We start from the raw sequence: 25,927 nt of genomic DNA on the forward strand, positions 1-25,927 counted from the left end.
AACAAAATTTATGTTTATTACTGATAACAAAACTGAATGACAATAATATAATGAGTTTGGAAAATGGAGAAACCAAGCATTTGCATAATTGCCTAGTCTTTGATCATTGATGCACACTACTTTTACATAATTATAACGAGAGTATACAAATTGTTCTGTATTCTGAAATTTTACTTGACATTGTATCATCAACATTTGCTATGAAAAATAATAAATATCAGCTGGGCAAGGTGGCTGACACCTATAATCCCAGCACTTTGAGAGGCCAAGGTGGGCGGATCACTTGAGGTCAGGAGTTCGAAAACAGCCTGCCCAAAAGGGTGAAACTATGTTTCTACTAAAAATACACAAAAACTAGCTGGGTGTAGTGGCACAAGCCTGTAGTCTTAGCTACTCGGGAGGCTGAGACATGAGAATCTCTTGAACCCAGGAGGCAGAGGTTGATTTGAGCCAAGATTGCACCACTGCACTCCAGCCTGGGCAGACAGAGTGAGTCGCTGTCTCAAAAAAAAAAAAAAAAAAGATAAATATCTTTGGATAATAACTAAAAGCATCATTTACCTGGTGTGCCAGGTACTGCTTTGCTTACACTGTTTCAACTTTTGAATGTATGTCCTTATTCCAATTCCATGAGGTAACACTGGTGTTATCCTGGGGAAACTGGGAACACTGAGCTCAAAAAGAGTAGAGCTGTGCTACTTACTAGGTGACCTTGGATACTTATTTTACTTAGCGAATCCTCAGTTTCCTTATCTCTGAGATGGGGATAATAATGGTTCCCACCTTTCAAGATTTTGAGGGGATGAAGTGAGATGATGGACACGAATAGTGCCTGGCAGATGGCCAACACTCAGTGTGCTTTAGCTCTTGCTGCCGTCACTGTTGCTGGTCCCATTTTACAAGTCAGGAAACTGGATCAAAGGCATTTAATAACTCTCCCCAAATCACACACCTGGTGTGTGACAGAGCCAGGATTCAAACCCCTGTCCCAATTATGACATGAGATAGGGATCACAGAATTTAATACGATGTTGTCCAAGTGTAACATTTTACAATTTAGTGCTACAGAGAACATGTGCAGAGTTTTGAGAGAAAACACAGTTGGATATCTTCAGATTATCTTCTGCTTGGAAAGAAAGAGAAATTGAGAGAGATAGAGAGAGAGAGATTCCCAGGGGCCCGAGCTCTCTACAGCAGCACAGCATGGCTGGGTCAGGGCTCAGGATAGAATTCCTGACTGCCTCCTCCCAGGCGGTGTCATAACTGGGGCTTCTGAAGCCCAACACCTGGGCCCTCTCCTTGGGTCTCAAATGGAGGGTTGAATCCTCTCATGCTCACTTACTAACAAGAACAATTCCCACTTTCAATGGGGTAACAGTCTGAGGGGAAATGGGCTAGGGTTTTGCCTGGAAGTATCTAGTTATTTCTTAACTTTGTAGTTTGGAGATTCAGCATAAAAACTGAAGTCAGCCCTGTTAGTAGTATTGCTGCTTATACAGCCGTCCACCCTTATCAGAGGGGAATACCTTCCAAGGCTCCCCGTGGATTCCTAAAACCAAGGATACTACTGAACCTGATTGCTGTCAATCAGAACATATTCCTGTTTATGTCTTTCACCCACACATTTAATGCCTTTTCTATCTTAACTAAGCACTTATCACACACTGTGGCCATAACTTTTGCAGTTTGAAGTACAACAGAAAAACTAGCAAGAATTTCTTTTCCCTTCTTCACAATTTCAGGAAGAGAAGACGTCTTACCATAGATCTTAGCAACCTCAGCATACTTTTTTTTTTCTGCCCTCATTAGGTTGAGAACTTTCCCTTATTCACTTAAAGGAAGCACTTTGTGGCTTCTCTTTGGCATATCCAAATTGCCAGCATCACTAAACTTATGCTTTGGGGGCATTATTAAGTAGAATAAGGGTTACTGGAACATAAGCATTGTGATACTGTGACAGTCAATCTGAGAACCCAGAGGGCTACTAACAGGAGGAGAGTGCAGACTGTGTGGATTTGCTGAACAAAGGGAAGATTCACTTCCCAGGCTGGACAGCACAGGATGGCATGAGATTTCATCATGCTACTCAGGACAGCACACAATTTAAAGCTTATGAATTGTTTATTTCTGGAATTTTCCATTAAATATTTTTGGACTGCAGTTGACTACTTGTAACAAACTGTGGAAGGCAAAACTGCAGATAAGGGGGAACTACTGTAATAGTTACTGCTTATACTGCTCTTGCTATTTGCCATGGACTAAGCTAAACACATTACATACATTATTTTCTATAATGGATGTGACAATCCTACAGAGTAGCTACTATTATCTCCATTTTACAGATGAAGCAACTGGGCATCTTAACCATTCCAGCTACTGCCATCAGCATTTGCCTTAGGAAAAAAATGTGTTTTGAATAATCACTTCCAGTATTTGGGATGATTTTCAATAATTCTACCAGCCTAACTATGAAGTTATATTATCTAGGAGGCCTCTAGTTCTTATTTTTAATCTTTGTACCTTCGAGTAGCTTCTTACCTCTGTAACTCACTCCCACAGTAATATTTCAAGAGAAGCCAGATTCTCTGGACTATTGGTTAAATTCTTTTAAATGGCAGTGTTTGTTATGAAAAGACTTTTCATTCTTCTGGTCCCTTCACTGGAAACAGCTAGAAAGTACAAGTTTTGATTACAGTTGCCTAAGCACCAGTTTTGAAATGTCTTTCATTTGCCTGAGCAATAAATTTGTTGCTCAATCATACTATCAAATTGAAAACAAGAGGAAAGGAAAGTCAACTTAACCTAACCCAAAAGGGGAACATGTTTCCTGGGATGAGAATGTGTCAAAGGCAGCATAGCATGACCTAACACTTCTGTGTAATCGTGGTTGTATCATGTGTTATGGGTAAATTATCTATTTTGTAAGTTAGTCCAGTGTGTGCTTCTTCAACTAACTGTGAAAGCATTCTTGAAAGACCATGAAACCTTATTATTCTAATTACCAACACAACGGATTGATAAATGAATGATGAGGCCAGGTATTATTGTCATTAAATAGACCTCGCTCAATTATTTATCAATGAGTCTGGGGTTACAGCTCAGAGAGCTGTGCATATTGTAGCACGGTTTGCTTCAGCTCTGAGACCTGAAGACCAGATTACAGTCTTGGCAGGTGGCTTTTGTTGAATGCAATTCAAGGGGGTGGTACACATTTGTTTCAGTCAGACATTTGGATGGTTTGAGGCCAACAGATATTCAAAGTTTATCCACAAAAGCCTATTTCATTTTAACCATGTAGAAAAATCTCTTTAATTTATTCAGATAAATACAAATGAGTAGGAGAATGGATTAGCTGTAGAAAATCATATATGTAAAGATGTTTTCTTGCATCTTAGTGTTCTAAAGACTGTTCTTTATTTTCTTAGATTCTGCTATCTGTCGTGGACACTTCAGTGTTCTGTATTGATCAATGTTTATCTTCATATGAGATTGTTTTTGTATCTTGTTTCTAATTGTACAATGAAATATGTTTTCTGGTTAAGAAATACATTATCAAGGAGGATAGAATTGGGTGATACTAGTTTTTTTCCATCCTGAAATCATGCCAGCTCATTGCAAAGATCAGCCCTCAAAATAGTATTAAGGCATGCCCTCTCCTTGAGTCTCTGATACCTTGCAGCCCAATGTCCCTTCTTGAAGGCCTGTTACCTGCAAGAGTACTTTCTTACATCCTATGAGCATCAGATATGGGGGATGAAGAATCTCTTCTTGCTAAACAATTATTCTTGGTCCACCCTCTGCCCCCTGGCTTTATTTTAAACCCATCCCCAACATATCTGATGAGTTGAGTCTAGTAATTCTGTCTTCAGTGGGCTATGGGGAGCAGGGATTAGCTAAAATGGCTGTTCAGGGACCTCTTTGGTATAAAACTTGGGGGGGGGGTGCTGGCAGGGATCTCTCAGAGAATGAAGGAGGGGATAGAGCATTAGAGAAGAAAAGAAATTCATACCTGAGATTATGTAATAGATAATAGAGTCTGGACTTTGTTTAAAAACCAGAATCTAAGATATATATTTTGAGGCTAGGGCGGGGTAGTAATTGAAAGAGAAATATGAAACTATACCTAGCGTCAAGGAAAACTAACAGTAATTGAAGAGACAAAAATAAAACTTGTTTATATTGTTCAAAGGAAAATGATATTTATAACATCTGACAAAAACTTTATTAATGCCATGTAGACAGGGTTTTATATTATTAACTGAGTTTATAATTAATTTTGTACTGATTTTAATTTGACTGTTACCTTGGCTTCCTTCTCTGTTTCTTAAGTTTTGCTAGTTTAATGTTCACGAGCTCACAAAATTAAAAATCTTGGTAGAAATATGGAGTAGCTATTTCTTTACATCCTTTTTAGAACAAAGTTGTGCTTTCGAATTGACCACTTATCTAGAAAGTGATATAAATCTAATAAGCAAAACTGGATGTCTTTTAAATTATCTGTTAAATAACTAGAGCAGTGGAGATGTCCTGAAAGTGAGCACTTTATTACATTTGAAAAACAAATTTTAATTTTACTACTAAGAAGAATTTCCATTTCTCTATATGTGTTCATTATTCTAGAGATTAATATAACTCCTATGTATACTTAGTTTTATGAATTTCAAAATTCTTGATGCCAAATAACTGAAGTATAGTGAATTCTGCCGTAACATGATGTATGGGTTCCTAAAAATCCCGACACTATGCAAAATTGGGCAATAAAAACACATTTTACTAAAAAAATGGGGATAGGCACACAATACCTAGAAACATCACTAGTGGCACATTACAAAAAATATGGGAATTTAGTAACAATGACAGCAATATTTTACACATGTTAATGGTTAAGAAATTTACAATAAATATGGCAGTTTACTTTGAAAAAGACCTAACGTTCCCTGTGGAAGTTGGCCTTCAAAAGGGTGCAGCTTGTGAGTTTTTGAGAAGTGTTGGGAGGAGAGTCGTTGTTGTCCCAGTTGTGAGCAGGTGGGGCTTTTCTACCTGTGTGGGGAAATGCGGTAGCTAATGGATATGGTATGTGGATTTTGTGTATTCCTACGCTGCTTGGTTTAGCTGGGTGCAGTTTTCTGCATTTACCTGGTGTTTCTTGTGGATAGAATCACATATAAGCAAATCCCAGACTTGTGTTATGATCAAATTGTTCCGTAATATATCAATCATGTTAGAACAAGGTCATGGTTTCAAAACCAGCATTGCCGTAGAATTGACTGTGTAATAATCCCTTCAACACGTTCACATCTATGATCCCACCTTGTTCTTGCCACCATCTTAGCAAGCAGGGGTGCGATTGCCTGACCATTTGTTTGTTTTCTGGGAAATCTTGACCTATTAAAAGCCACACAGTTACTGAGGAAACCTGTGTCAGACCTTGCCTAGGTCTGTGTGAGTCTGAGTCAGGTGTGATTTCCTCTGAAAAATCAGACACTCAGGTATGTGGGACAAAGAGCATCAGAAACATGGGCAAGGTCATAGAGACAGATCCCAGAGACTGGATTAGAACCCAACTTGCTTGATTTTCTGCTTAGAGGCTTTAGTTCACCATTTTAGAAAGTGCCTGCTGGCTGCCACCCTCCCTCCTGTCTTATCACCTCTAAAAGACATTGTTAATGCTTAGACAGGATGTGTTTTCTTCATTGCATGGATCTAAAAACCCAGCCATGAGAACTTAGTTTTTAATTTTTGCCATTGCTTTATTGGATATTTTAGAATGTGCAAAAGGTTTTAGAAATTGTTTTTCAACTAATTTTACCAGCACAGAGGTCATGTCAAATGTCAGGGTGTTTGACAACAAGGCCAGTCTAGTCTATCAATTGAGTTTCAGAGAAGATTAATGATAAAGGGTGCAATCCCAAAGTCTGGGAATGACTTTGCTTTCAAGCATTAATTATTGTGGAAAATAAAATTATTAGATACTCCCTTGTCTACATCTACCCCAAACTATGTCAATAGGCTCTATTTCTAGAAGGTTTACATTTATTAAACACTCCCTGTGGTCAATGCAATGGTCAATGCTATGGAAGTTACAACAAGACAAGATATTGTGTCCGCTATCAGGAAACTGATTTGGGAGTTCTGTTTGATGACCGAAGAGAATCTTTACCACTGTGCCTATATTTTTATGCCAGAATATGGGTGGGTGCACATGTACAGGTGAATAATGAGGCCCCACTCCCTAGTATTAGTTAAGTTAGCAGGTGTGTGCTGTTTTTTTGGTCACTGTGTATTGCAAAATTCTGAGTTTGGCACTGATACTAAGGAACATCTTACAAAAAAAATTCCCCACTGACCCTTCTTTTTTTTTTCTTTCTGAAACAGAATCTGACTCTGTTGCCCCAGGCTGGAGTGCAGTGGCACAATCACAGCTCACTGCAACCTCCGCCTCCCAGGTTCAAGTGATTCTCCTGCCTCAGCTTCCCCAGTAGCTGGGACTACAGGTACACACCACCACGCCTGGTCGATTTTTGTATTTTTAGTAGAGGCAGGGTTTCACCATGTTGGCCAGGGTGGTCTCGAACTCCTGACCTCAAGTGATCCACCCACCTTGGCTTCCCAAAGTGCTGGGATTACAGGTATCAGCCACTGTGCCTAGCCAGACCCTTCATTTTTAAAAGTTGACTTTATATGTTAATAGGAGTTTAATTATAGTCATATGTTGAAGGGTCTTGTCTGTAAAACCACATATTCCAGGAGCCATCCAACTGAGGACAGCATTGCACTTGTGGAACCACAATCCAGGCTTGGGTTATCTGTTTCTATCATGACAGAGGCTACTCCATCACTTAAACTATATGTTCTGCAGCCCCCGAGAGCTGAAGACAAGCCTGGATTGCCTCTATTTGTAATTTTCTTTTTTGTAAATTTTTTTTTGGTAAATTGTTTTTCAAACAAACAACAAAAATGACTGTCCCAGTCAGTTCAAGCTGATAGAACAAATGGCCATAGACCGGGTGGCTTAAACAACAGGCATTTATTTCTCACAGTGCTAGAGGCTGAAAGTCTAAAATCGAAGTGCCAGCATGGTCAGGCTCTGGCAAGGGCCTTCTCCCAGGTTGCAGATGGCTGGCTCCTTGTGTCTTCATGTAGTGGAAGCAGGGCTAGCTAGCTCTCTGGCCACTACTTACAAGGGCACTAATTCCATTCATGAGGGTTCTACCCCCATGGCCAATTACCTCCTAAAGACCCCACCTCCAAATACCATCATGTTGGAGATTAGATTTCAACATACAGATTTTGATAGGGACAAAAACATTCAGTCTATAACAATGATCAAATAAGGTTACAAAAATTGTAGTGTATGTAGCATGCTTGCATTATGTTTTGATGAATTAATGTTTTTTATTATGCATACCAAAGAAACTAATGCAACTGCTGTAAATGTATAAATATTTGGGAGTAATGTTAAAGTTTACATTTAAAGCCCTTTCTAAATGTGAGGCCGAAAGTATTCCTTTTCTCTCTCTTTCTCTTCTCAACCCCATTTACTTTACAGAATGATTTTTCTGTTTTAAGTCATAATTGCTTTTTTTTTTTACAGGATGAAGTACCAGGTCATTAAGTGTGTTCTATGTCAGTTTGACCTAACCTCTCTGCCCTTTTCTTTTTTCTAAAGGAATTCTTTAAAAAGAAGAAGAGGAAGTATTTTAAAATAAACATTTGACTGCCAGAATGTGATGTAAACTTCAGATTCAATTCTACACTTGATAGAAATGAAAAGAACTAGTGTTCTCTATTTTGACATTTAGCATCAATTCCCTTTCAGTGATTCCAGCTGATTAGTAAGTGAGACTAAAATATCTTACTCTTCCTGGTCAGCATTTAAAAATTTAAACATGGATTGAAAATTTCTAGGTTATGAAATAAAGTCTAGGTTCACCTGTGAAGGATCTAGAAGAAATAAGACTGCAGACCTGGTAAATTCAAATGTCCACTACTTCTGTATTCTAGTCATTGCAACTCACCTCCTTTTATCCCTTATGTTATTTTTATTTTCTCAGGGAGGCAAAAAAATTTGTGAGTGAAAATGAAGGGGCTCTTGGGAAAGGAAAAGGAAAACGGTGGTTTGCATTTAAGATGATGATGGCCAAGGTAGGTATTTTTATAGTTGTCTGGTTTATGGCATATTGCCTCTAAGAAGAACATTGGTTCTTTTCTAAAGGGGTGAAAAAAATCTTACATTTTGTATATCTAAAACACAAATACTCATACAGTATATACACAGTATATCTGTGGTATTGAAATTTACAGGGGAGATTTAAAAAATTGTTCTTAGAAGAGTTAAAATGAAAAATAAGTCAAGAAATACAGATTTATGGCAAAAGACTTACTTGTGTGACTTTAGCACTTCCAAATATAAAAGATTGCATCCTTTTTCATTTTCATTCTCTGGAAGTGAAGGGGTTCTGGTCAAGTTGTTTTTCTCAAAGTATCTGTATAGTTTTTTTCTACCAGGAACATCAACTATACATTGGACAGAAAATAAGAAAACAATAAATGATATACTGATACAAATATAGATTTTGGGGAAAGACAGAAAAGCAACTAACATTTATTTAACACTTACTATGTGCCAAGCACTGAATTGAATTCTTTTATAAAGTTATATTTAATTCTTACAGTAAAGTAGGAACATAGATATTATTATCTCCTCTTTACAAATGTTATACCAACTGTAAGCTAAATGTATTCCCATAAAGTTTTGTGAATAAAGTTCATATATCCTAACTTTCATATATATATATACTCACATACAATAGATTAATTTTGTCTGTTTCTACAGTTTAAATAAATTGAATCATATAGTATCTATGCATTTGTTTCTGGCTTCTTTGATGCAATGTTATGTTCACAAGATATATCCACGTTGTTGTGGGAGTTATAGTTCATTTTTATTCATGTGTTGTAGTCTATTGTATAAAGATGCTGTGACAATGTATTTACCCATTCTATTGTAGATGGACATTTGGGCTGTTTCTAGTTATGAGTAATCTTTTTTTTTTTGTTCATTTTTAAAATTAACTCATACACAATTACTTGTCTTCTGGTTTGTTGAAACAATAATGCAGACATTTGCTACAACAATGACTGTTAAAATGGCTGGCCACAAAATCTCCAGCAATACATTAATCTGAAGGGCATTCTTGATGAAGTTGACTAATTTTGCCATTTTCATCCACCTTATAGTATTTCAGGACAGCCAGCTTAACCTTCCTTTTCTTATGCTTATTCTTCTTTGGAGTGGTGTAAGACTTCTTCCTTTTCTTAGCACCACCATGAAGTCTCAACACAAGATGAAGAGTAGACTCCTTTTGAATGTTGTACCCAGTCAAAGCACATCCATCTTCCAGTTTCTTGCCAACAAAGATCAGTCTTTGCTGATCAGTAGAAATTCCTGTCTTATCCTAGATCTTGGACTTTGCATTTTCTATTGTATCCAAGGGTTCAAACTCCAGAGTGATGGTCTTTCCCATAAGGGTTTTTAAAGAAAATCTGTGTTTTGGTGGTGGTTCCACTGCAGAAGGCAGATGGGAAAAAAAGCGTGGGTGATCTTTTGAACTTCAGACTTGTCTCATGCTATTATTTAGACAATAGTGCCTGTCCAGCTCCCACTTCATCCCAGCATTTGCATACATGCAAAATTCTCTGCCACATTCTCATTCTTCCTGGTGGTCCTCTTGACCATGGATGACCCAACATTGGAGTTAAATAGAAAGAAGGCCTTTTGCAAAATGATTTTATGACTTGTTGTCTTCTCTTTCAATTAAGCTGACCAATCTGCCTCTACCAGAATGCAGTGTCTCATGTCATACAACTTACCATCTTGTATTGAACTCACCTATTTGTACACAGACTATCCTAGTAGATCAGAAGGCTTTCAAGACAGGACCTGGAAATAAAAGACAGAAAATAAAATTTATTTTGTTTATTATTTTTATTATTTATTTTATTTAATTATTCATATTGAGTCCTTCATACAATGAAAACTAATTAAACACATACTCTGTTCCAATCACCCTATTATGTGCTAATCCCCTGCTTTCTTATTGTCTTATATAATAAATAGCTGTTTCTGAGAGGCCAGCATATTTTCCATAAAACAGGGGATTGATAAACATTTTTTTGTTGAATTAAATTGGTCTGGGGTTAGTGGAGAACAGGGAAACAAGTGAAACCTACTGTTTCCCCCTTTGACTAGAAAGTAGTATTTGCTGCCAGAGAGACATTTCCAAGCTTACTGCATTGTAATGTTTTGAGGTGGGGGATAAACATCTTGACAAATCAAGAGGTTGGACTTTACTGTTGTATTTGACTTTCTTTTCAGAAATGGGCAAAATTCCTCCGTGATTTTGAGAACTTCAAAGCTGCGTGTGTCCCATGGGAAAATAAAATCAAGGCTATTGAAAGTAAGTGCTCATCAGATCTCAGGTGGAGAAGGTTGTCTTAGAGAAGTATCTCATAAGCTTATCAGATGCCTTTGTCAGTTTCTGGACTTTTGGGAAGACTGGAAACAAACAAACAAAAACCAAATAAACAAAAACTTTGTTTATACCTGCTTTCGTCACTGTGAAGATTTGCTAGCACTTACCAAGGACAATACTGGGGACCCCACTCTCATGTTCTACCTTAGTCCAAAACATTACCATTCTAACCTGGTTTTCTCTCCTATACAGGGAAGTCACTATTGTGCACAATGACATTGAATCATCTTACTTGGAAGGCAGAGATTTTATTTTGGCAATGAACATGACATTGAGAATATATACTCTCATGAATGTTAGACAGTAATCAAAATGAACAATGTTTTAACAAGTGAAGAAGTCTTAGTCTGGGCGCAGTGGCTCACGCCTGTAATCCCAGCACTTTGGGAGGTTGAGGTGCGCAGATCACTTGAGGTCAGGAGTTCGAGACCAGCCTGGCCAGCGTGGTGAATCCCCGTCTCTACTAAAAGTACAAAAAATTAGCCAGGCCTGGTGCAAAAGCCTGTAGTCCCAGCTACTCAGGAGGCTGAGGCAAGAGAATCACTTGAACCCGAGAGGTGGAGGTTGCAGTGAGCCGAGATCACACTACTGCACTCCAACCTGGGTGACACAGCCAGACTCTGTTTCAAAAAAAAAAAAAAAGAAAGAAAGAAAGAAAGAAAAAAAAAGCGAAGTCTTAAAACCTCATTTTCAAATCTCTGAAGTAGAATAAGCAATAGTCATCCAGGAGCTTGCTATCTGAATATTCACATTGTGCCTTTATTTTGTAGAATATTCATAGGAAGGAAGGAAGGAAGGAAGGAGAATATAGCCAATCAAAAACCTATTTAGTTCAGTGCTTTAGGCTTAGAATAAGGCAAGTAAACATTTTAAAATATTGTAAATAAAAATAGTAAATTGTTTTTTAAAATAATAATCTAAAAAAAGGGATAACATTTGAAACAATTTTGAGCACAATCTTGCCATATTCTGGTTTCTAACGGTTTCAACTAGGATCTGATTTTCATCCATTCCTCTCTAGATTGGAGGCAGGTTTTCCTGCTGGTTAAGTGTGGCGTTGTATAATTAAAATGGAGGCTCCATAGGGAGATAACACAGCTGATGGATAGCTTGCTGACATGATTGGGCATGTTTTAGGAGTGGCTAACCCTCGGTTCCCTGTCTCTCAATATCAGATGGCAATTATTAAGTGGCAATGAATTAAAATACATCAGCTCATTAATTGTATCCCCTTCCACACATTCCCAGTGCCATTTCTTTCTTGCTTTAATTTCCTCCTTAACACTTACTGCTATCTAAAATGCTATATCTTTAATTTAATTTTTTGATGTAATCTTAATTCATTTTATGTTCATTTCTCCCAATAGATGGGAAATTTAGTTTTGTTCACTCCTGCATTCCACTTGGCACTTAATAAATATGTATTGAATAAAATTACAGACAAACTTGCTAAATGTCTACCAATCTAGGAAAAAAAGAAAGGAATTTAGATACATCAAAAAAGAGAAGACATCATGGATTTCTTAGGTTTCAACTGTACAGCTCAAATGTGGTAGGTTGAGAGGCATTGAAAAACAAAAGGCCATTTGGAGCATTACAGTCCTGATACAATATATATAGTAAGAACTCTGAATTTGGTCTTTGCTTTGCTGCAGATTAGCTGTTTGACTTCGAGCCAGTCATTTAACTCCTCTGGACCTCAGTCTACTAATTTATAAAATTATAGGGCTGAGTCTTGATCAGTTGTTAGATAAATCCCAAGAAATTTGTAGTTAATGATGGGTAAATATATACATTTGAAAATTATTTTTAAAGCACACTAGAGCAGGTTCCAGCCTATCCTAATAGTAATATCATGCTCATTTGTGTTCCAATAGGCTATAGCCAGTGAAACAAAAACAGACAGAATTATTTTTATTGCCAGGAATTGCATGCAGCAAGAGTTACACATATGACCACCATCCATCATGAGTGTCACAGTAGAAAAGACAGATTGAGAGCTATCCAATAATAACCTTCAGTTATCTCCTCTCTTCTTCTCTTCTAGTAAATTTGGAAAGCCACGCTGGAAAATTGAGGCAAATGTAGATTATTTTTCTTTCCATATATAATTTATGATTTGATTAGTTTGTCATGACTTCTTCACTGTTAATGGTGCTTTGTCTCAACTGTGAATAACTGAGCTTTATTTTTTATTTTATCAATATTCACCACACCACCATTTATTGAGTACCACCGTGAGTCAGATGCTCTACAAACATTGTTTCATTTAATCTTCAGTGTTCCTGCAATGTGCACATTAACCTTCCTATTTTATAGTTGTGATTAAATAACTGTCCCAGAATTAGTAGCAGAGCTGAAATATAAGGCAAAATCTGTCTGGGTTCAAAACGTATGCTTTTCCATGTGTTAGGCTGCTTTCTCCTTTAGGGAAGGTTTTATATACTTTTTCTTTTTAAATATGTTTTGCACCAGTTCATAAAAAGTATTCTACGAGGCCAATGGCAGGATGAGTAGTTATAGATTTTCTTGATCGTTATCAAGGAATTATTTTTCATTTTCTCATGTATTTACTTTTTAGTGAGTGATTTATTTAATTATATGTTTTGTATTCTATAAGATGCTTAATGTACTGATTTTAATGATAACCATGAGGCTTTCGGCTATAGTATTAGTTGAAAAAATATGAAACCTACGTAAGAATATATTATTAGAGCATTGGATTGGACTATCTTATAAAAAGTACCCTACTAAAGATAGGTAAAGCATGTATCTGTGATCACCTTTGAAACTGAACTTAATGCAAAATGGGAAGAAATAGGACATGCAATGGATTTTCTGAGTTGAGGACTTTTTGACCCCTACCACCTCTATAGTTTGGACAATCTGTTGAAATCTCTGGTTCTGTTTCCACATTTGGGGCTACTACAATATCTACAACATCTTGGGTTTAACTAGTCACTATACAAGATCATTTCCAGCTCAACATTCTATGATGTATAAGTTACAGTCAGTTTTACATGTATATGTAGGCATGTGAAATTCACTAATCATACTTTTGATTGATAAATCCTCAAAAATTTGAATGCAAAACAGATTTATACTAAGAGGGGACTATATAATTGCCTTCTCAAATTCTTTTTGAAATAAAGTTGGTTAAGTGTGTACCCTACTTATAGAATATATATTTAATTATAAAACGGATATAAATGCTTTTCTCTTAAATAAATGGCCATTTAATCTTACAAAAGGTTCAGAAGTATCATTATATTCCATTTCGACATCAGAATCATCTAATATATATCTTATTTAATCCTCAGAATAAGCCTGACACTATTGATTAACTGAGCAAATACTGGATGCCTAACATGTTTCTAGGCACTATTGCTACTGCCAAAGACAGCAGAGACTCTACCCTCATTGATCTTACATCCAAATGTGTTAATGTATGTATGCTTGGATGGGGAAGACAGAATATAATATAAGCAAATAAATAATGACGGTAATTATGGATTGTAGTAAGTGGCATGGTCAAAAGAGGAGCTGTTGCCTTCCATTCCCAACAGCCTTTCTAATCCACTTTTCCCCACTCTCTGCTCAGTATCTAGATAATACCAAATAAGTATTTTTAAAATGTGGCTTTAAAGGAGTCCAAAATTAACAGCCTTTACTGAGTTTTCCCAAAGCTCTGTCCAGTAATTTGCAGAATCAAGAGTGGGACCCAAATTAGAGTCTAAAATTCATACTGTTTCCATCTTGATTCCAGTAAGACCTAGATCTCTTTATTAGTGTGAAGCGGATTCTCACCTGATGACTCCCAACTCTGTTTCACTTAAAAAATAGATTTGATAATTCCTGCCACAGAGGATACTGTGACGTTATGCATCACTTGGAAATACTGTGGGGTTTTACTGTCACGTCAGCCTTAAGGGGATCATGCCTAAAACTCGATGGTTGCTCCTGTGGACACATCTTATTCATCTCATTGAACTGTGTATTTTTCTGAAGCAACTGCATGTTTGTACCCCCAGGAAATATAATCTATACCCATTGTGATGCCAACATTATTATTAAGACCATAAATCAAATAATTGAATGTATTTCTAGCTGGGGATTACAAATTTTTCTCAGGATCAAAATCTACTTTTTCCTAATGGTAGATTACATCATCAAAATTATAGTTTCAGAAACCTATTTTTTTTCAGACAGGAAATAGCTTTGGATAGGCAAGCCAAAGCACAGGGCTTAAACCTTATGTTTCCTTGCTGCCCTAAGGATTCTAGAAAATACAAATCAAATTTGTCACATTTAATTCCCTACCCCTAAATAGTTCGAAAAAATTGTGCTTCACATTCTAGCCTAACATGATGGTATTTATATTGTAGTCACACAGCAGGTCATTTAATTGGTCTTTTCCCATTTAGAAATACTCATATTTATCTGCTTGTCTTATTACCCATCTATTCAAGAGGAAATGATGTGTTATGACAGACTACAAATTACTTTGCCTTAATAATAAACAACCAGAAAGAGAGTTGAAATTTTAACTTTAATTTGAAAGAAACAAGAATATTCAGGAACAAGAATATGCTTAAGCATAAAGCCTCAGTTTAATACGTATCAGAGACTCTGTTTTTTTTGTTGTTGTTGTTGTTTGTTTGTTTGTTTGTTTGTTTTTTGAGACAGAGTCTTGCTCTGTTGCCCAGGCTGGAGTGCAGTGGCGCAATCTCGGCTCACTGCAAACCTCTGCCTCCTGGGTTCAAGTGATTCTCCTGACTCAGCCTCCTGAGTAGGTGGGATTACAGGCTCCTGCCACTATGCCCAGCTAGTTTTTGTATTTTTAGTAGAGACGGGGTTTCAACATGTTGACCAGGCAGGTCTTGAACTCCTGACCTCGTGATCCACCTGGCTCAGCCTCCCAAAGTGCTGGGATTACAGGAGTGAGCCACCGCGCCTGGCTGAGACTCTGTTTTTATACATTAATAATTTACTATGGAAGCAGCATTTATCAGTCTGATTAAAGAAATAAGAATTGGTCATGATGGGCATCAAATTTGTGAATCTGACTGGCTTTAGCTGATTGATGGATATTATCTATACCTATTGTTTCAGAAACACATATTCATTGCATGTTTATTGTATATATCATAGTCTTAAGAAAATTAATTGAACTATGTTTTACTTAAAGGGCCATATAGCAGTGTGGTTAAGAGAGATCTAGATTTGGAGTCAAACACCTGTAGCTCAAGACTGCCTGGTTTAGAAGCCTGGCTTCCTTGTTTACTAGCTATGTAGCCTATAGATCTAAGTCTCTGTAAAATGGGAAAACAATAGTTCCCATTTCGTAGGGATTTGATGATCATTAAATAAGTTAATACATATAGATCAAATTGGTGTTTGAAACAGTGATTCACTAAATGTTACCTATTATTAATCAACTTTTGATTCAGTCAACGACTGTGTTTAAGTTTTTGTTTCCTGATTCATAGTGGGACTAATAATACTTAACCTCATTAAGTTCTAGTGGCAGCATAATGAGTTGATGCTGATAAAGTTCTTGGAACACATAACTGACCATCAAGATATGCTAGCTATTATTATTATTATTACTCATTTTGCTTCCTTACACTGAGAGATTAAGTATGTTAAAATTGCTATTCTTTTCATTTATGCTCTTTTAGTCACACTAATCAGGCATTTCTTTTTAGTGAACATCAGTTTTAGTTAACAACATCCGGTAGGATAGAACCACTAGATAAAAGGGATAAAGAGGGAAGATTTCTTCTTTTTTGTTTTTGTGTTGAGACAGGAAAAACTGGAGTTTTTATGACAACCTGTTGTTTCATTTTCTCTACTTTAAGATCTTCATTTGTTTTGTTACTGTGTTTTCTCCTCTGCTATTGATAGGTCTAGTGTGGAAGAAACTTTGTCTTCTGGATTTCTTAGTCTCTTCCACCTGTGTCTGGGTCTTTCCTATAATCATTCTAGTTTTAATGAAATCTAAATGGCCTGCAATTCATTTTCTTTACACTTAAGATTCTGTAAAGACTCAACCTCCAAATAAAATAGTTGTGAAGCCACTCTCAAATCTGAGAACTGGAGTTTGGAAGTTTTGGACTCTAAAGTATATTTCATTATGATGCTTAAGCATGTTGGAGGAGGGGATACTTTCTGAAACATCTTAATTCACTTCTCTCTTTTGCATTTAAGTATATTTGTACCCTACACACAAGAAATTCATTTGTCAGGGATTGTGTGTAGGTGCTGAGAGGATGGGCCGTGGCAATAATTAGAAAAACAAAAGCATAAAAAGTGAGGAAGGAAGAAAGGAATGGTGGGTTAGTATCCTATATGCGGGATTTCATACTGGAAGATCTTACATGCGATTCCAGGGAAAAACTTACATTGATACCTAGTGACCAAGGCTTTCCTCCAGTAAATGAGTAACTGTAATGAGTAACAAACTGTAAGTCCACTGCCTTCAATAAAACATGATGAGTGAACCTGGCTGAGCAGCCCTCAGGTAGTCGTTACCAGAGAATGTAGATAACGGCCATGAAATGGTATGAAGTCACTGGGAGCCAAGTGGGTGATCAGATGTCCTAGGAGAAGCAGACCAGTGCACCTGGTGACAGTGCTGGGCTGGGCTGAGGTAGGGTGGGGTGGGGTTGTGTATCAAAACCACACACCCTTAGAAACCTTATAGAACTCTGCACCCCTCGGCAATGTGAAATCAATCCAAATTCTCTTGTGAGCATAAAGAAAAATATTGACTTCAAAAATCATTGATTTTTTCCAAAATATCCATTTAAAGATTGACTTCTTAAGTTTCTAAAAAAAACCTGCCACTGTTTTACAGGAATAAGAAAGATGGTAGGTAAAGAATAGACAAAGGGGCCAGGTGCAGTGGCTCACTCCTGTAATCTCAGCACTTTGGGAGGCTGAGGCGGGTGGATCACGAGGTCAGGAGTTGAAGACCAGCCTGGCCAACATGGTGAAACCCCGTTTCCACTAAAATTACAAAAATTAGCCAGGTGTGGTGGTGGGTGCCTGTAATCCCAGCTACTCAGGAGGCTGAGGCAGGAGAATTGCTCGAAACTGTAAAGCAGAGGTTACAGTGAGCCAAGATTGCGCCACTGCACTCCAGCCTGGGTGACAAGGGCAAAACTCCATCTCAAAACAAAACAAAAAAAGAATAGACAAAGGTCCAGAAATAGAGGTGTTACTGTCCTGTGAGGCCGGCCTCATCTAAGTAAGTAGAGGCTGGAATTTGCTACCCATGAACCTTCCTTTTCCATTGATAATGCTTCCCCACTGATAATGTTTCAAAGCCAGAAGGCTCCAGAAAATCATTGGTCAATAGAGATGTTTAGCTGAATGTTAGCTGAATGGGACAGAACACATGGGCTGATGCAGCCAGGGACTGAAGGTGTTTGTTGTTTTTTCTTGGGCAACTGACAATGATAATTTGGAAGATTGGGAAAGCTAGCAACTTGGTGCTGAATCTTAAATGACCGTCAAAGAAACTTTTGCTTTTGTAAATCTATGAAATCTGAACCTAAGACTTAAACTCTTCATTTTTCTTCTTCCACTCTCTGCTTTAAGAGGGTGCTTTTTTTTTTTCTCTCTCCCAATGAGAATTAACCAATCACTTTACTTTTCACTTCTGGGGGCAGGGGTGAGTTGACTGAACATTCTTGCCTATTGCCTATTCATTCCCCAAAGCTGAAGTGGTTTTTTAAAAGTCATGCTCATCACCCCTTCCTCTGGCCCTAATGCTTAACACCTGTCAATGACTTCTCCTTACATTTTAAATAAAATTCTCACTCTTTACCATGGGTTGAGAGGCCCCACACACTGTGGTTTGGCCTCTCCATCCTTATCTGTCACCACTTTCCCTCATTCATGTACTCCAACTGCACAGGCCTGAGTTTTATTCCTCAGTAGTCCCAAGCCCTTGCCCCTTAGGATCTTTGTTCTGGCTTTTTCCTCTGCTTGAGCTGCTCTTCCCCAGCTCAGCATGTTGCTGTCTTTTCTTCAAACTTCAGATCTCTGCTTAGATGACATCTCTGATGTTCTTTCCTTGACAAAACTTTCTAAAGCTACCCCTTTCAATACTTTCCCTTCCCTCCTGTAGGACCTGCTATTATCTCTATCTCTATCTCCTGTCATCTATATCTATAGCTAATGTCTATGTCTGTATCTCTATCTCTGTATCTTTCTATGTATCTTACATATTTGTTGTATCCATACCTCACTAAAATGTAAGTTCTATTATAGCAGCACCCGTATCTATGACATTGTGCTTCACATCTAAGATAATTTCTGGCATAAGATGTGTGGAGTGAATGAATGAATTTCAGCTTTTATACCATCCCTGTAAAATTCCAGTAATGGGGGAAACAGCACAGAACTGCTTGTAAGATAACTATCCGTAAAGGATGTGGTAAACTCTTTTTGAGAAGAACATTGCCTGAGAAAAGGAAGAGAAAATAGCAGTAATTATAATTATAGTGATAGCTAATTACTAGCTAGGCACTGTAGTTACCTTTACATATATTTGCTCAGTTATCAGTATTAACTCAAGAAATAAAATGCACTCTGCAGGTGGCAATCATGGCTGCTCAGCAAAAGGCAGCTTTCCCTTGGATGGACTCTGATGGGGTAGGTCACATGCAGTCTGCATAACTGCATTCTACGTACCTTCTACATTCCACATGACAGGGAATGCTTCCATCATGATTAACATTTTCTCTTCCTGAATAGAGAGAAAAGAATGCTATAGCCTATAAATATAAAAAGGACCAATGCCTCACAATTAATGGATTCATTTTGAAGGCAACCAAGACAAAGCTCTTTTTGTTTGTTTGTTTGCTTTGATCTCTCTTCAAACTTTTTATTTTCTTTGTAATAGGTCAGTTTGGCTCCTCAGTGGCCTCATACTTCCTCTTCTTGAGATGGATGTATGGAGTCAATATGGTTCTCTTTATCCTGACATTTAGCCTCATCATGTTGCCAGAGGTGAGATCTGACTTCCAGTTTACAAAACATGCTGAAAAATGTTTCTCCTAGAAAAGTATTTATCTCTTCTTTAAAGTAGAATAATTAACTGGCTATTTTCACGTCTTAGAGTCATAGGATTTGTAACGAGATTAACCTTCAAAATGGTGCCCATGGGCCAAAGCTCCCAATCCTTGCACTAAAGGGGGTGTAAGCCTCTTGAAATTATATAACTTATGTATAATTTCACATGTATGTTTAAATGTGTATTTTTATGTGGAAAGTTTCATGGCTTCTTTCAGTTTCCCAAGGGGGTCCCTGTTCCTAAATGTTAAAAACTATTGTTCAAGAGGAAGACTTTGACACCTTGTGAGTTGTATTTCTTTATTTTGCCAAGTTAGCTTTGAAAGAAATGCTTCCTTAATGCAACTCAAAGCCTCCAGATTTTCTATACTGAAGAAACACAAAATGAACATTTTCCCCCTAAGATACAAAGTAAGATAACGCCCACAACACACACACACACACACACACACACACACACACACACAAATAGTGGGATGGAATGAGAGTGGGATGGGATGATGAGGTCCAAAGTCAGAAACTAAAACAGATAGAGGGTCCAAATCAAAGAAGACAAAGCCCTGAGCTAATGTGGGGAAAGGGTCAGCTGAGGCCAAAAAGCTAGACTGAGGTCAGAGCCTTCACTCATATGAAGTTAAATGATTCTGACACCTTTGAATGCTTACCTTACAGAAGTTGGACTAGGTTTTAGTTAACCTACAAAGGACCTTTTAGGACCAGTATTTCAAAGCAAATTTGGTCCATACAGCATTGACAGCGGCCAAAATTTGGTGGTTTTGGGTGACTTTTTATCCCGATAGCTTCAAATCAGTGCCAGTTTCTATACAAAGACTCCTATTAACATAATAATAATAATGCTTTACATTCATAAAGAGATTTGAGCTTTTAATAGTACAAAGCACTTTCACTTCTTTTACTTACTGTGCGTCACAACAAATTTATGATGTAGACTGTAGAAGACATTTTCTTCACCCATTTAAAACATGTAAATGGAGTCACATAATGCTGATGTGACTTAGCTAACATCTTGGAACACATTTTTTTATTAAGCTGATCTAGGACTAGAACCCATGATTCAATCCCTTTCTCCAAGATTTTGCACTTTAATCCACTAGTTTTATAATCCTTGAGATAATTCCAGAGCTTCTAAAGTTGTCTGGCTCGTAGAAGACAGTGACTAAAGATGAGAGGTCCTGTGTAGTTTATTTCCCAAGTGCACACTTTCAGGTAATGAAGCTGAATGTGTGTATTTTATCTATTTCAAATTAACCCCAGCTTTTTTTTTTTTTTTTTTTTTTTTGCTTACCTTTCTAAGGAAATCTGAAACTCCTCCATTCCATCACTGGCTACTATGACGTTACTTAGTGTCAGATGCAGGTATAAATGGAGTTTTATCAGCAGCATTTATTCTTTCCCCCACACCATGCTGCCTCCATGTGGAGAAAATGAAAGGCTGTTGCTGATTTATTTGAATAATATGAAATTACAGAATGTCTGCTATGTAGTGGATGGAGTGCCTACGTGTTAGGTTGGATGTATTCCAAGAGCTAGGAAGCATTCTGTCTTTGGATACCCTTTTATAGGTTGTATTAGGTGCTGAGGGGCATCCTGCTTTCTGGGCAATGATTACCAACTCCAGCAAAAGAACAAGAGAATGGACACCCTGCATGCTGACTTTGCAGAACCACCAGAGGCCAGGGCAGTCATCTCCTGGCAGCAACGCTGTATTTTTCAGCTGCCTCTACCCGACGGGCTCACTCAGTATTCCTCCAAGGCACATGCCCTTTTGCCCCAAGGTCCTGTGTCCCTGGGCAAGCCTGAGACCTTGATCTCCTTTGTCCTCTGTGCCCCCGAACTTTGGGGCGAGACAGTGTGTGTGGAGCCCACCTTCTATTCTGTTCGGACCAGGAAGCCAGATGGGCCAAAGGCCTACTTTGGGAGGTTGTGCAGCTTGTGCACAGGGAGTGAGCAGAGATTGATGTCCAGCCCTTGTTCAGTCAAGCTCTGCACCCGAGCTTCAAGCCACATTCATCTTCTGTTCCCAGCTTTAGGAGGGAAGTTTCCATCTCACAGAAGAAGCAACATCTGCTTGGTAAGCTATGGGGGCTAGAAAGGTGCTCTTTCCAGTTCTCACCAAGGCACCTTCCTATGACCCTATTCTTGCCCTCTCACTGGCCCACTCTTCCCAGTACTATTCTCCCTACCGTTTTTCTCTTCCAATCTGGTAGCACGAATTTGAGGCAGCAGCCCTGAATTAGTGATGAAGCAGACACCATAATCAGGGTGCAAGTGTTCTCACGTTGCAGACACCCACAAATTACATGATTGGATTTCCTTGAGTTCTCTCTCTTGACATGAAGGACAGAATCTCCCTCCACCCTCACTCCTAAGGGGTATTCTCTTATGAAAGTGTGGGTAAGATTGTTTTGTTGAGTCCTGTGTGACTCAAAAGGCCACCTCTCTCCTTTCCAGACTTCTAAGTCAGAACAGTTTGGTGGTGGTGGTGGCAATGGGGTCCTCAGAAAGCCCTCTGGGGAATGTGGTTGACCTGACTGCTGGTGGTCCCCTGAACTTGGAATGCAGGGTCCTTTGCACTCCCTTTGTTCTTACCTCTGGATTTAGTAGTCGATTCCCAGAAAATGGGACCCCACATGGAGACCCAAAGAGTCCCCATGAAAATGTTTCAGAAGGGCTTTTAAACAAAACCATTTGTGATCACATGTGTGGCTCAGACTTTGTTTCTAATTGTTCACTGCTTTCTTTGCTTATTCATACAGTACCTCTGGGGTTTGCCATATGGCAGTTTACCTAGGAAAACAGTTCCCAGAGCCGAAGAGGCATCGGCAGCAAACTTTGGTGTGTTGTACGACTTCAATGTAAGTGTCTCCACACAAGTGTATTGGTGGGAGGATGGATTTTTATTTAGTTTATTTTATTCTGAAACCCACAGCCTCCTCTCCTGGGTCAGTCTGAATGTCTTAAGAAAGATGTCCCTGCTCCCTTTAAGAAAGAAAGGAAAGAAAGAAAGAAAGAGAGCGAGAGAGAGAGAGAGAGAAAGAAAGAAAGAAAGAAACATGTCCCTTTATATAAATGTGACTATGATTTAGGACAATGGTAATATGATTATATGGGAATATAGACTACTGGATAAAGGTGAGCTCAGAGTTCAAAGACTTGAAGCAAATATTCTTATCACTGACTTTGGAAAAGAATAAAGGAAGAGTTTGCAAATGTGCTTTTTGGAAAATCTTGTTGGATTCCTAGGGAATTAAAACTTTTACACTTCCTATTAACCTCTTTACTTCCTAAACAAGCCTCCTATTTAGTATTACTCAATAGTTAGTACTAAATAAAGCTAAATATTGAAAACTAAGAAATACTAAATTCTAACTTTTAAATAATACTAAAATTAGTATTACTCCATTGTAGTATTCAGATAAGCATTACTCCTTGAGCTCCCTTAGGTAGAGATTATTACTATGGAAAGGAGTTATTTCTGTCCATTGAAAAACCATTTTGGACTATATGATTCAAGTCTTCAACAACAATGTAATTCCACATATTCTTTTTTTAAGTAGTGACTAGATTAGAAATGTCTGGAAGCATATGCGTGGGAAAGTAGCCAGGTAGAAATTGAGGAATTGATAATTCAAGTAATTTTTGGAGGCTAGACAATGAGAATAAAATTTTATACAGATTGCAGAATGAAGGAGGGAAAAGCAGACTGCCTGTTTATAGTGTTAATATGTATATCTCACAAACATTTTGATTTCTACTTTTAACCTCCTTAAATTGTGAGTTTCCCAAAGAAGAGATCAGGTCTGCTACATCTTTTCAGCCCGTAATCTAGTCCTCATCCAGTACAGGCTAAATGAATCTCATTGACTGAAAATCCTGAGTGAGGGGGATGATTCGTAGAGCCTTGAAGTAAGAACCGCAGGACCAGTTTATGTGAGGAGTACCAGAACATGCAAACCTTAAGAAAAGTTTCCCATCTCCGAATGAACAAAGCAAGCTATTGAGTTAGCATGAGGCACAATGATAGCAACAAATACGTGGCATTTGTAATCTTCAATCACCCCTGTCAGTTGGACTTTCCATTTCAATTCAGCATTTTTTAAACTGAATTATAAACTTGCATAGGTTTTACAAAGATGAATGTGACATGATTCTTGACTTCAGGGTACTCGTGATATTAGAAGGAAGACACGTAAGCAACCAGTATACAAGATGCTGTGCACAAAGTTAGCAAAATTTAAAAAAAGGAAAAAAGATTCTGGGGAACTGAGCAAGTGGTTCTTATTTCTTCTTAGGTGGGTCTGGGTTTTACAGAAGAGATGGCCTCTGAGTTGGATTTTACCTCTCTTTTCTATCACTTCTAGATTTTATTTCTCTTTTCTACCACTTCTAACTTCTTCCACCTCTTCCTCCTCCCCTCCCTTTATCCCTCCCTTTATTTATCTCTCTCACTTTCAAATTTCAAACAATGCATTACTATGTCCCCTTACCACTGTTTTAATTTCTCATTCTCTTCCTCTGATTAGCAAAATGACAAACTTCCAGTCTGCTTAATAAGAACAAGGACTAAGATCACTGACTTTTTCTGCTTTTTAAGGCATAGCAGAGAAAGGAAGGACTAAAAATATGAACAAAAGGTCTTTTGATTTTTATATATAGATTTCTGAAGTTTAAATACTTCTGAATTTCCCAATGCACTGAAATGGAAAATTTTGGGCAAAAATGTCCATTTGAGATTTGAAAGTTAGTGACTCAGTTGAGGAAGACAAACAGAAAAGTTGCTGTAAGAGTTACTAATGAGTGGACAAAAGGGTCTGAGAGGCAAATTCAGGGGAAAGTAGAGGGAAAGGGTTTGGATGATGAGTGTGCTCCCCAAGATTGTATCACTGCCCTTGACAGCTCTCTCACATCCAGTTTGGTGAAATATGATTTGTCGGTCAGCAGGGGATACAGAAACCAGAGTGTTCTATGATATTTATTTCAAGGCCTGCCTGAAAACAATACTAAGGCAATGAGAGAATTTTTAAAGGTCAAGAAAATATAAGAAAGCCATTACACTGATTTTATTCACTTACAGGCTTGCTGCATGCTGGTATCAGTCATTAATTTGGTATGCATCATTGCTGGGGTTAGTAGTGATTTTAATAGCTGTATTTCTCCAATGTCTGCATCATGCAGTGAACTGTGATTGGTAAGTAAGGTCCCTCACTTCACAACCCACTTCATGGTGGGTATTTATATCTGAGACTAAGCTCGAGTGTTCTTATATGTGAAATGGAGAAAATAATAGTATCTACCTCAAAAAGCATCAAGTGAGATAATGCATGAAATAGCAGATAGCTCAGAGTATGTAGCACACAGTACAGGCTGAGTATTCCTTATCCAAAATGCTTGAGACCAGAAGTGTTTCATATTTCAAATTTTTTCAGATTTTGGCATATTTCCGTATACATAATGAGATATCTTGAAGATGACATTGAAGTCTAAACACAGCATTCATTTAGTTTCATATACACCTTGTACACATAGCCTGAAAGTGATTTGATCCAATATTTTAAGTAGCCTTGTTCATGAAACAAAGATTTGATGGTGTTTTGACTGTGACCTGTCACGTGAGGTGAGGTGTGGAATTTTTCAGTTGTGGCATCATATCGGTGCTCGAAACATTTCATATCTTGGAGCATTTAAGAGTTTAGATTTTTTTTTTATTAGGAATGCTCAATTTCTAAATATTCCTTATTAAAAGAACCATAACTTGACCAAAGGCAAACAGCTATTAGGAAACCGAATTGGGATGCAGGGCTGGTGGTATTACACACAGTAATATATGTGGATAGTGGCAAGCTAGTAAAAGGACTTTTATTATAACAAAGAAGTAAATACATAAGTAAATAAAAGTATTCTGACCTTAATGAGGAGTTCTTGAAAGATTCAAGGAAAGGAAGCAATAGGATTATATAGTCGTTATCAAATTGTTCATTGAATAACATTATTATTTAAAAGAAAATAATACTGCTTTAAGGAATTTTATATGATATACAAATTTTCATGACTTTTGAAGTTTGAAAGATTTGTCTTTTGTTTTGGCAATGATTATATTCTAAATTCAGCAGGAAAGATAGGTTGATTCATATTAAGGGACACTTTGCTTTTACATTTTTGTAAGAAAAAGGAATTCAGCCCATCCTACAATAAGCTAATAATTGAGCACATTCTCTATACTAGGGTCAAAATAATTTCACAAGTACATCAATAAGAGAGAGGGCAGGACCTTTAATTATTAAACTGAA

The 25,927-nt window shown here is 37.7% G+C and overlaps 1 protein-coding gene and 1 pseudogene across 1 annotated transcript in view; one reads left to right on the forward strand and one right to left on the reverse strand.

Annotated features, from left to right (window-relative positions):
- Window positions 1-25,927, forward strand: part of TMC1 (transmembrane channel like 1) — a 148,210-nt gene that overhangs the window by 44,839 nt on the left and 77,444 nt on the right. Inside the window, exons 4-7 of the mRNA XM_054658138.2 lie at window positions 8,055-8,145; window positions 10,379-10,460; window positions 19,450-19,556; window positions 22,397-22,495. Of these exons, the coding sequence (XP_054514113.1) occupies window positions 8,055-8,145; window positions 10,379-10,460; window positions 19,450-19,556; window positions 22,397-22,495 (379 nt within the window). The remainder of the gene's footprint in view (window positions 1-8,054; window positions 8,146-10,378; window positions 10,461-19,449; window positions 19,557-22,396; window positions 22,496-25,927) is intronic.
- On the reverse strand, window positions 9,087-9,739 carry LOC107976564 (ubiquitin-ribosomal protein eS31 fusion protein-like; annotated as a pseudogene).

The sequence above is a fragment of the Pan troglodytes genome, chromosome 11 (genome assembly GCF_028858775.2).
Source record: "Pan troglodytes isolate AG18354 chromosome 11, NHGRI_mPanTro3-v2.0_pri, whole genome shotgun sequence".
NCBI lineage: Eukaryota > Metazoa > Chordata > Mammalia > Primates > Hominidae > Pan > Pan troglodytes.